The 12,567-nt window shown below is 33.2% G+C and overlaps 1 protein-coding gene across 2 annotated transcripts in view; it reads right to left on the bottom strand.

Annotated features, from left to right (window-relative positions):
* LOC126857734 (serine/threonine-protein kinase minibrain) overlaps positions 1–12,567 on the bottom strand; it is an 85,084-nt gene that overhangs the window by 26,920 nt on the left and 45,597 nt on the right. For both annotated transcript variants that reach the window (XM_050607447.1, XM_050607448.1), the window contains exon 3: positions 6,844–7,097. In XM_050607447.1, coding sequence (XP_050463404.1) covers positions 6,844–7,097 — 254 coding nt within the window. The remainder of the gene's footprint in view (positions 1–6,843; positions 7,098–12,567) is intronic.

Genomic DNA, 12,567 nt, shown 5'->3' with positions numbered 1-12,567 from the left:
GCAAAAGTGGCTCGCGAGAATTTTCCCTCGCTGACTTTTCCAAGGAGAGACGATATTACAGATTCTGAAGAAAGAGCATGAACTTTTAGGGAATGGCGGCGCACCCCCCGTGCCCTTCGCTCAAAGATATCGGCTGATTCCGAAGACCTGGCGAAGAGAGAGAGAGAGAGAGAGAGAGAGAGAGAGAGAAAAGTGAACTCTCTCGGATTATTTTCCTTGCCGCGTCTTTTGCTCATCCTTTTTCGCGTCTGTCTCTTAACATACGAGTACCACTTCGCGGCCGCCGCTTCGATCTCGCGAAACTCGCCGAAACAAAGTGTCGGGGCGCGGCTACGCCGTACGGGGGGAGAGAGAGAGAGAGAGAGGGAGAGACCCGGACGGCGTTTCTCTCGTATATATATTAAATATTTCGCGCCCTTGTCCATTGTTTTCCGACGCGCGAATTGATTTTATTGGCTTTCGGACTCGAGAATTGTTCCACGTTGAGCGCCACGTGTCGCACAATATTGCGCACGTTGTCGATCACAAGGGATAATTTTGACTTTGGGGAAAAATATACAGGGTGTCTCAGAATTAGACGGACAAATTTCAAGCGGTTATAAAGAACACAGAAACCTTGTTACGCATGTGGGGAGAGTAAATAAATGAATTTAGAAATCTCCGGCCCAAAAACAATTCTAAGGGATGAAATCACCCCCCTCATATATAGAGCGGTTTTTTGCTTTTCTCGACATATCTCGAAAATTATTCGAGATATCAGAAAATGTTTTATACAAAAGTTTTATGGTAAAAACACTTTTATTTAATTACATTAATAAAATTTTAAAAGATAATTTTTTTCAGAGATTTTTTTTGCCCTAAATCTTTGATCTTTCTAGTGCCAAAACCACTCATTTAGATACACGGATTTATTGGCAAAATTGTAATTCTGAGACACCATATATATAACGTTCAAAAAAATTTCGATTTGGCTTGTCTCGATACAAGATTTTGATATCTCACATTTTTTATTTATAAAAATATTCAGAAAATAAATTTAAATAGCGAAAAAAGGCATCCATAATCAAATTTTTTGTAAAAAAAAAAAGATTTTTTTGGTCAAAAAATCTGTAAATGAAATGGCTTGAAAAAGTAAGAAAAAATCACTATTATTTTTATATCCGGTGTCAACTAAGTAAGTAAAATATTGAGAGAATCCTGATTTTCATTTCCAAGAGAACAGAAATTGTTCTCCAATTTAATTATACTTATTATGTGTTGCGAGGAAAAATGCCTAATGATGCATTCCGTATTTAACGTTAAATGTCGCGGTAATGCACAGCGATCGTAAATATTTTTCGCGATATTACCGTGGCGTTGCTGAAAATAGAATCGTATGAAATATTCAGCGATCTGAAATATAATGTTAGGGGCGCGTGAATCGTTGCGTTTTATCGACAAATCCCGCGTCTAGCAAGTAACCCCTTTATTATTTCGCGTTCAATGTATAGATTGGAATCTGTAATGTTAGCCTAAATCCATTATCACCGCACACATCGTACACCTCGGCGTCGTTATAAAAATTACAACGTTGAAACATGCAACAGGTTCACGACGCAACGCAACCCCCTCCTCCATTATCGCAGTTTAACGCAAAATTAACGCAAGATACCAATCAATTCCAGTCGTTTTTTTTTTTCTTTCTTTCTTTTTTTTTCTTTTTTCAATTTGCAATGAGACAAATTGAAACAAAAGTTTCATACCTATGTATATAAATACATAGAAGAAATATCACTCGAGGATTCCTTACAAACGTGGATTTTAAGGCATTAACGATAAATCGTGGAAGGGGGGGGGGAGGGAGAGAGAGAGCGCGCGCGACGATAAGCGCGCGACCGCGACGAGATAAGGCTCGGGATTTCCCTCCGGAGGTAATATCCGGCCTGAGACGCCGCTCCTTCCCGGGAACTTACGATTCCGCGAATAATCGGTGCGACGGCGAGACGCGGCTCGAGAGGAGACCGCACCGCTATGGACCCTATGGGAGTACGGAGCGCCGGCACGGTTGGCACCTAAGCGCATAGCTAGTCGACCTGCATCCGTGGATATGCAGGATTCCGACGTCGATGGACCTCATACCACTGGAATGCACTTCAACGAGCTACAGCCTCCGCGTACTCCGCAGGCCCCGGCTCTCTCCCCCCCCCTCCCCTACCCGCCCCCACTCGCGCGCGCACTTCCTCTCGTCTTCTCCTTTCTTCTTCTTTCTTCTCTCTCTCTCTCTCTCTCTCTCTCTCTCCCCCCTCCCCCCGGCCTTTTTACCGCTTCGGCCAGTTACCACTTTGGATATGTTAATGGCTTCGGTCGACCACTTGGGTTACTAAGCGCGAATCTCTTTGCTTTGAGTCGAGTTTTCGACAGAATTCTCGACCCATTGAATCGACCGATCAATCGAGAAATGAGAAATGAACTCTCGAGACGCGACGCGCGCTAGTTATTGTTAATTATTTCTTATTAATTAGTAAATATATAGGGTGTTCTAGATCAGGTGAATTTCGGGGTTTTATGGAAAATTGAATTTGGAACAAAAAAGTTCCGATGAATGTAATTTCGAGAACGATGGATTGAAAAATTATAGCTAATAAATTTTGAAAAATCATGATCCTTGAAAATAACTTCAAAACCCTTCACTCATTTGAAAAACGTAACGAGATAAATGTGATGGGTAATTAAATAACAAGCTAAATTACATCAATGTCATTTAATTCTGACGAAGACATTGAAAAGAAAATAAAAAACAACGAAAAATGCAGAAACTTGAGGAAATTATATTTCAAAGGTCCCGTAAACATTGTAAATGCAAACATAAAAATATTCTTATTAAATTTTGATCATAACTAATTACTTACAGAGAATTTATTAGCTATAACTTTTTAACAAAGCACTTCCGGACCCATGTTTATTTTGTTCCAAATTTAATTTTTTATATAAGATCATAAAATTTTTAGTTTTTATTAATCTGGAACATCCTGTATATTGTACGATTGAAAGTGACATGTTTCAAGCTTTTTTCAGGCACAAATATATGCCTACATATATCGAGTTAATGTAAGCTTTATTTTTATACAGTTCTCTCCCAACTTGAAATATAGTCGCTAAAATAAATAATTTTTAAAATATAAAATTTTTAAAAATAAAATGGACCTCATACGGCATATTTCGCTTTAGAGATATGCATCCTTCATCAATACAATAGAATAATCTGGAAGAATCGCGGGGGTACCATTTTTCAAAATTACTAAAAACCGCCGCAATGAGATAAAGCACAACGAGCTTCTGTTATACTTACCGCTCGTATTTTCGAAACACTTTTAGTAATCTCGGAAAATGCCTCTTTCTACTCGATCGATCCATTTGTCCATATCACGCCATATCAAATTGCATGGACGAATGATTTTTAAAGCCGTAAAGAATTCAAGGAATTGACAACGCGAAAGGCGCATATCACAGTCACGAGGACAATGCGGGCTCTCCGGGCATTCGTATAATTACGTATCGCCATAAATATAGGAAAGCCCCCTCCCCCTCCCCCTCTCCCCCCCCTCGAGCTTATTGCTCTTCGATTGCGCTCGATCGATCGTTATGGATAAATAGAATCGCGGCGCCTCGCCGGGTACCATTTGACGATTGATAGCGCACCGACGTTGTTTCCTTGATAAAGCCACAGCTTCCATTTTATAAATTTCCTAATTTATAAATTTTAAATTCCTAATTTATAAAATTTTCTTTCTAAAAATTCTTAAAATTTTCCTAATTTATAATTTTTAAATTCTAATTTATAAAATTTTTATAAATTTTATATAAATTAAATTTATTAAAATTGTTGTTTGATAATCAGCGATGAATTCAAGATACATAAAATATCGTATCATTAGAAATATATAAAGTAAAATTTGAATTATTTGGAATATTATTTGAAATAAAAAAAAAAAAAACTTGAAGCATTTGAATGAAAATAAATAAATAAATGTTTTTTACTACATATTAATATATAATTGTTCAAAAAAATTTCTTATTTTTATGCAAAAAAAAATAAATTAAATATTTAATGAATTTTCCATCGTAAAAAATATTTTATGAATGATTGGGTTTGATTAAAAATAATTATTGTATAAATTTAAGATATTTATAAAAATAAAAATCCTTTAGAGATTGTCTAAAAATTTGAAAATAAAAAAAAAATTTCGAACACCCATCACTAATGATTAACAATGAATTTAAGTCACAAAACATCATATCATTAGAAATATATAAAGGAAAATTCGAGTTATTTCTAAATCTATTCTAAATCAAAAACACCTTAAAGACTTGAATGATTTAAAATTCTAGACTAGATCAACATTATTGTTTTTTTTTTTAATTTATACATATAAGTAAAAAATTATTATGTGAAAAAATTTCTTACTTTTATGTAAAAAAATATTTAATATTTAATAAATTTTCCATCATGAAAAATAATTTATGAATGACCGTGTTTGATTAAAAATTATTATCGTGTAAATTCACAGATACTTATAAAAATAAAAATCCTTTACTTTAGAATTTACCTAAAAACTGAACAAAAAAAAAAAAAAAATTAAACACCCATCACTAGTGATTCATGTTAAAAAATAAAGAACGCGAAACGCGATCTGGGCGATGCGGTAAGAGCCTAACGGCTTTTCATATAAGGCGCACAAATAAGCTCCATGTTCCTCCCACATTACACGCTCGCGATGGGACGCTCCAAGAAGCATCCTCCTGAACTATATACATACATATTTCGTTTCTCTCGGCGCGTGGGCGCCGCCGACTTTCCGCCGACTCGCGATCCCACCTTTTGTCCCATACATTTCCGACAGATACATTTACATTATCGTTGACGTCATCCGTGATGTCGTAATTGTCCAATCAGCTGTGACAGTCGGCGAGGGACGGAAACTCCCAGGCTATCGCGATTTCGCGCGATCCATTCACTTTTTTCCTACACGACCAGATAATTGTCGCTTACGATCGCACGCTGATTGTCTAATAATTGTCTAATAATTGTCTAATAATAAACGGAGAATAAACAATCTGCATTTTACGATCTTCGCTACTTGATTTGTTTGAAAACAATAGCTTAACTTTTGATTTTTACTGCAATATTATTTATAGGTTCGATAATTATCGATTAATTTATTGAAAAGATAAAAGTCTTAAGATCCTTAATGAAGAGCACATGGTAGAAAGAAGAAAGATATTTATATAGATTTATAAGAGTTTACATAAAAGATTTTTACACGCGAGTAGATTAATAAATTATTTTTTTGGGGAAAATGTGATCCGAAATGAATTTGCGAATTATTTAAGAACATTTGAAGAATGATTATATAAATAAATTGCGGATTTTTTGTAAACAAAATATTTTATAACGAGCCTGCCTAAATATGAGATATATAAATACAACCAAAATAAATTGTTTACAAGAAATTGTTTGCAAGAAATTGCTTTTATATCTTTTTTATATACTATTATTTATCGATAGAAGTAACGTGAGTTTCAATATCGAGGAAAGATCAAAATAATTATTTTTATAACATTTACATAATAAATTAATATTAATTATATTATCCAAATTAAGATTTCAATTTATTAGCCCTAAATGAGAAATTTGTAGGCATTTTTAATCGTCTGCTCTGTATATCCTCTCATTATCATAACATCCTAAGCTTTCCCCCTAATTTTGCAATCGGCCCACGATAAGTTTCGATAGATTATCTTCTCATAAATCAGATACAGACACGCGCATCTATCACATCGCAAAGCGTGGGAGTAACCGAACAAACAATGCACGCGGTAACATGTAATTTTATTTTCGGATATCTTAATCTTCGTGCCTGGTCGATATAAGAATTCGGAATCCGCTCGGGCGAGAATCGCTTTTAACCCCGAAAACTTTACAGTCATATGTATTTTGACAGTCGAATAAAAAATAAAATAATAAAAGGGACATGATGTAATATAAGCTCGGATGTCTTTGTCTCTCTTTTTTTCCTTGCTATTTCGAATAATTTTTTCGCAAAAATTGTAGTGTTGACGCAAAATTCTTGACGCGACGACAAGTATAGTATAATAATTACACATAATTCAAATATAAAATAAGAAAATTCTAATTCCTCTTGATATGTGTACATTAGTAAAATTTAAGTTAAAATATTTGAGAAAAAACAACAATATAAATTTACTATTTTATTATGAAGAATGGACGTATGTGTCATATGTCAAAATTGACAAAAGTAAAAATTTCGTAGACTCTTCTAAATATTTATTTATTTATTTTTATCTATTTCTTCTAAATATGTATGCAAAACCTGAGTACAATTTTCTTAACGATTTAAAAATTATTTAAATTTAACGTTAATATTAATTCTATAAAAAATTTGTATTGTAACAATTATTTATTAAAAATTGTAGAAAAATATTATTTCTCTTTCTTTCTTATTCGTTTTTTTTTTTTGTTTCTTACAATTAATTTTAAAGCGTATTCACGATCAAAAATTTTTGTCATAAATTAAAAAGAATATTAATTACAACTATTTTCTTTTACAAAGACTTTAAAAACCAAATTATTTCGTGATACTTTGATTCTTTTTATAATCCGGATTTATTTATTTGATTTCTCAAACAATATAAACGTAAAAAATATTTTTTTCTTTTTTAATTTTCACAGTCTTTTGCTGCTATCGTACGCCAAAAAAAAAACATCCTTGAAATCGGGAGAAGATCTATATTAAGATTTACGGACAAGATGAACGGAGCATAAAGCGGAAGGGGCGGCCTTACCTCGTTGATGTGTTTGTAGGTCTTGATGAGGTCGACGCTGAGTTTCCTGAGGGGCGCCGTCGCTGGATCGCGAAACCTGTGGGGTATCCTGGCCTGCATGGCGTGAATGTCCGAGGGGGTCTCCTGCGGGACCCCGCCGGCAGCCCCGCCACCCGCCGCACCGGCACCACCGCATACCGCGGAGGGCATGGGCTCCTCGGCCACCAGGCGCCCGTAAAGGGGCGCACCGCCGGTCCCCGTCCTCCCCCCACTCACTGAAAGCATCAAGAGACAAACGGATCAATGCACGCAGCTTAGCGAAGAGTACTCACTTCTGATGCACCTTGCACGCAGTCTCGATCGTTTCGAATTGTGAGACTGATGTGTTACTTGGGGCGGAACGGATGAGGGAGGAGGGGGATGTACCCAAAGCGATATATGTATACTATTTTATTTCTTCATTTTATCCCTTAATTAAATATTTTAAATAAAAATTTATATTTTCCAACAAATATTTATATAATATTCAAATAATAAAAGATGTTATATAATAAGATATTTATATAATAAAAATTTATATTTTTCAACAGATATTTATATTAGAGATTGCTTTTTATACTGTACGGCAGTTTTAATAATATTATAATCTCTTTTTATTGCATAATTGTTTTTTTAAACAAATAACAATACTCTTTTTACAAGAAGGTAAAAATTGAGAAATTGATTATCAAAAATCGATATACATTTTTAATAAGAATATTTATTTTTATCTTTAAAAGCAAAATTTTTATGCGATACTTTTTTCAAGATACAAAAAAATATGCGATAAAATCAATCAATAAAATATTTATTTCTTTAAACTGATACAGAAATTGACATTTCAAAAAAAATATTAGATTATATCAATATATTGAACACACATAAAGTGTATCGTTTTATAAAATATCTAATATAACTTTCCTCTAGAAGCAATAAATACAAAAATAGAAATTAAACAAATTAAGATAATATTATAATAGACACTTATTCTTATTTAAATTTATTGTAATTCGTCAAAAAATCAGAGAAAAAAGAAAGCTTTGCGAACTCGATGCAAGTCGACTCAGTATATAAACGGGCTACCAATAAGCTATGTGCTTCTGATAAGTAAACTAAGTAAGCAGACCAAGTTCATATCAGTTATCTGATAAAAAGTGCAGCGTGTTTAATCACCGAGAAATAGAGAGCTGGTTTAGAAAATCTATCTTGGTATCTTTTCTCTAACATTTAATCTAGAAAATAAATTTATAGAAAGATTAGTCAAATTTAAGATGTCAAACGCCAAAAATCTATATACAATAAAATCTTATTAAAAAATGTATCATATCTTTTGAATTCCTTATTATTTATTTATTATTAATTCTTTATTGTTTATTTATTTATTTATATCATAAGAGAAACCTTTCTATTTTAAAATTATAATACATTCTTTCTTAAGTTATATCCCTGTTGAAAGACCTCTAAAATTATTAATCTTAAGTCGTGCAAAAAATTATCATCCATCTCCAATGTTATAAAAAATATATATGAATATATATTGGAAAAAATATAAATAAAAGTTTATTATTCAGTATATGATATTATACGTTATTGAATGTCGGTTTTTGAAATCTGCATCATGTAATTGCAAGGGAGAATTTGATTGCCTCGCTGTATCTCGTACCGCGAGAAATAGATCAATGTGCGACCGCAAGTTTATAATCAATGATCAATATTTGTATGTTTGCTGCTTGATGTTGACGTTTATCTGTTAAGTTTATCATTAGGTAATTAGATCCGCGTATTAATTAGGTAACCGTCGGGTAACCAAGCTGCAAGTTGTTTCGATCGATGCCGACTTTTCAGATTATTGTATTAATCGCAACAAATAAAATTCTGTTACCGACATAATAATGTACAAACTTGATACAAAAATAATACTAATTTGATTAATATTATCTAAGTACGTGAGACCATTTGTTTACGCAATGCCTTAATTACTTTTTACTCATGAGTAAAAATTTGAAAAAAATATAAATATTATTTTTAATAAAAAAAAATTATGATCATTAAAATTGACAATATACTGACAAATATCGTAAATAATACAACAAGGATGTCTACTCGAAAAAATTCTATTTTTATTCAAAATTCTAAGTAAAGAAAATATTTAAAAAATTTTTTTAAATGCAATTTCCTAAATTAAGTTTTTTTTTTATTGTACGCGTTTTTTAAGTGCTAGATTTATTTGGGGAAAAAAGGGGGGAGGGGGCAGCTTTTGTTAAAATAAAAATTTTTAACTCGTATAACATTTTTTATTACTAAAAATTAAAGAAAATGTACTGCATATTTTATATTTTATTAAGATATTAACAAAAATAGATATATCTATAATTTATTTTAGTCTACTGCTTATACATTATAGAGCAAAATGATTAGAGAATTTTTTTTTTAAATTCCACGAGTCCCAATAAAATTCTATGAAAATTCCCTGAAATCTACAGGTACAAAAAAATTTCCTGGATTCCAGGTTTTCCATGTTTTTCCTGAAAGACACTCCGTAAAATCTTTTGCTAAAAGAATATTACCCGCAATAATACGCGACAAATTTTATCGTATCTTGTACGCATTTTTTAATTATAGTAATTTGCAATTATATTTTTCGCTAATTTAAAGCAACATTCTAGGAGATTCGGATAAAAAAAACAACCATCTCTTTTGTCGGTGCGACATTTCTTCCGACGAGAGGATATGACCGTTTGTCCAAACGTTTCGCTCGCTTTTTATCGTCGTTAAAGCCGCTACGCAATTAGCATTAGAAAAATTTCGCAGAGAGAGAGAGAGAGAGAGAGAGAGAGAGAGAGAGAGAGAGAGAGAGAAAGAGTGATATCTCGCCAAGAGCGTTCGTGAATAAATATGCGATTAAACGCGACACGCGCCGCGCTGCTCCTCCGCAAACGGAATCGGTTTTGTTGAAATTACTCCCGGATAATCCGATAATAATACCAGAGTTACCAGGATTAAATGCGCGCGCTTATCTTTTTGTGAGAGAAGTTATCTTTACACTGGCGCAATAAAGCTTTTTTAAACTGATTAATTATCCTTTTTTTTTTTAAATAACGTATATTATACGTTTTTTAAAAAATTCAATTATACGTTATTGCCCTGATAAAAAAAAAAAAAAATAAATTTGTTATAAATCAATGCGATTAAGGAAATTAAAATGCCTTTTTATCATTCCTTTAAAGAGAATCAAAAGTTCGAGCGCGAGCTCCTAATCAAGTTGGAAGCGGGACCTAAATCTCGCGGAAGTTGAGAGAGAGAGAGAGAGAGAGAGAGAGAGAGAGAGAGAGGAGAAAGCGTATGCGGAAGTGTCGATAATTAACAACTCCGTCGGAGGGATAGAGTGCGCAGCGGAGAATCGGGACGACGGTAGTGGCGGGCGGTCGTTAATTTTGACGTATAACTCCGTCCGTCCGTCCGTCCCGCTTCGACTCTCGCTGGCAACATTACTGTCATTTTAACGATCCTGTTAGGCGGCGCAAACCGCGGCTTAACGGCGACCGCTTGATACCGCGTTAAACAACTCCCTTCTTGGACTACCACCCCCATTTCGCAGCCCTCTCGGCTCTAATTGCGATGCGTCGAATTTACTTTCGCACGGCTTATTCGTCTCTCTTCAGAAATTCGAGTACATATGAAAAGGTTTAGAGCGAAATTATCTCTAATAAAAAATCCCGGATAAAAATCCATCTTCGTGACTTTCTTGAATTTACGTGAGAAATATTTATTCTCTCTCTCTCTCTCTCTCTCTCTCTCTCTCACGGTGATAAAAAAAATTTTATTAATTCGCGGTAATGAAAATAGAGTTTCTTTTCTTTCCGAAATTTCGATGGTAAATACTGAATGTTTTGTTTACCTCGAATACCTTTAAAGTTTCTCGAGCAGAGAAAAACAAGGAGCGTGAAAAGCACGAAATATATAATTCTCCTTTAAAAACAATTTAATTCTTTTTGCATATAAATTGAATAAGGCCAGCAAAAGAATTAAGTTCATTAATTCTCGATGCCAATCAACCAATCTAATCGAAGCACAAATTTATGTTCAGGATGTCAGCCAGCTGTCAAAATAAAGAGAATGAAACAATTTAATATTGAAAAAATTAAATTATTTGACTATATATGTAAATAAAAATAATTTAATTAAATAATTTAATTAACGAATTATATATATATATATATATATATATATATATATATATATTCATACATTAATTGATTGGTCACTAGTAGATGTGTCTTGAAGTGCTTTTTATTGTTTTAGATCGCGGTACAATTTATTAAATAAAGGTTTCACCGTGCTTTATCCGTTGCATTTCGATTATAAAATGAGAAAGAAAAAGAATGCATACGACTGGCTGGAACAAATGAATATGTGATAGATTGAGACAACAAATAAATGGTCGAGTGTATAAACGAATGAATGAATGAATAAGCAATAGTGAATATAAGCAAATTGAATGCCTATTGCACTTTATACGATACTTTGCGAAGCATTATCGAATATTTATATACGAGTTTATCTTTACTTAAAAACGCGATGATTCGTAATAAAAATTTATTATTTTACGTAATTGTAAAATGTAAAGAGAGATTATTTATAATACAAATGTATCAACGTCTTATAATATTAAACAGAAAATGTCAAAAATAAACATTTTATTTTATTTTAATGTAAACGTTTTTATGTTTACATTTATTATATTTTATTTATATTTTATATTTCATTTATCAGAAAAATATTTTATTTATAAATTTATTATTTAAAATGATGAAATAATCACAAACCGAAATATTCAAGAATTCTCTCTTCAAATTTATAGAATGTAATGATTATCTCTCCCCAAAAAGCAAATAAATGAAGAAATACTTATCTCAAAAGTTTTTATTCGGAATGTAAATTAAAATGTAAAATTATTGTATAGTAAAATATTTTTAAATATATATATATTTTTTTTTATCACTGTTTTATCGCTACTTATTACGTATCTAAGTCACGTAAATGACGTGAGAAATCTGAATCTGAGTGCAAGCCAAATGTATTAATTTTTCCATGAGCTGATTATGTCAGGTGAATAATCATCAGACAAATCGCTAATAGATAGAAAAATTTAATCAACATATAATCGCGATGCTTAAATATCTCTTCGTCATTAATTACACCCATCTTTTTAAATGCAATGCGCATTTCCAAAAACATCGGAAAAACTGGGAGATCACTATCGACGATAGAATAGAAAAGCGGATAGAAAAACAATACTCAAATTCTTCGCGAGTCGAGAGACATTAATTCATCCGACCAACCGTTCACGATCGTTCGTCACGCGACTTTAAATACACATATGCATTATTATTGAAAGACGCCGGGTGAGAGATACGCACATGCGGGAACGAAGAAAAAGGGGCGCGGGGGAAGGAGAATAAAAAGAGAGAGAGAGAGAGAGAGAGAGAGAAGGACAGAGAGAGGAAACGGACGGAAACGGGGATTGTACAACGAGGGTAACGAGAAAATCACGACTAGGTCGGGTCAAATTTGCGGGCTGCCTATCCTCTTTGACCTCCGTTCCTGCTCCCCGAAAGCTTGTGCCCCCCCTCCCATCCCTTCCCGTCCGTTTCCACCCTTCTCTCCTCCGTGTACACACTCCCCCTCCCCCTCCTCCCCGCTTTT

Source organism: Cataglyphis hispanica, chromosome 22, assembly GCF_021464435.1.
Source record: "Cataglyphis hispanica isolate Lineage 1 chromosome 22, ULB_Chis1_1.0, whole genome shotgun sequence".
In the NCBI taxonomy this organism is placed as follows: domain Eukaryota; kingdom Metazoa; phylum Arthropoda; class Insecta; order Hymenoptera; family Formicidae; genus Cataglyphis; species Cataglyphis hispanica.
Note: the sequence above shows the minus strand (reverse complement) of the source record. Positions and strands in the feature narration are given on the sequence as shown.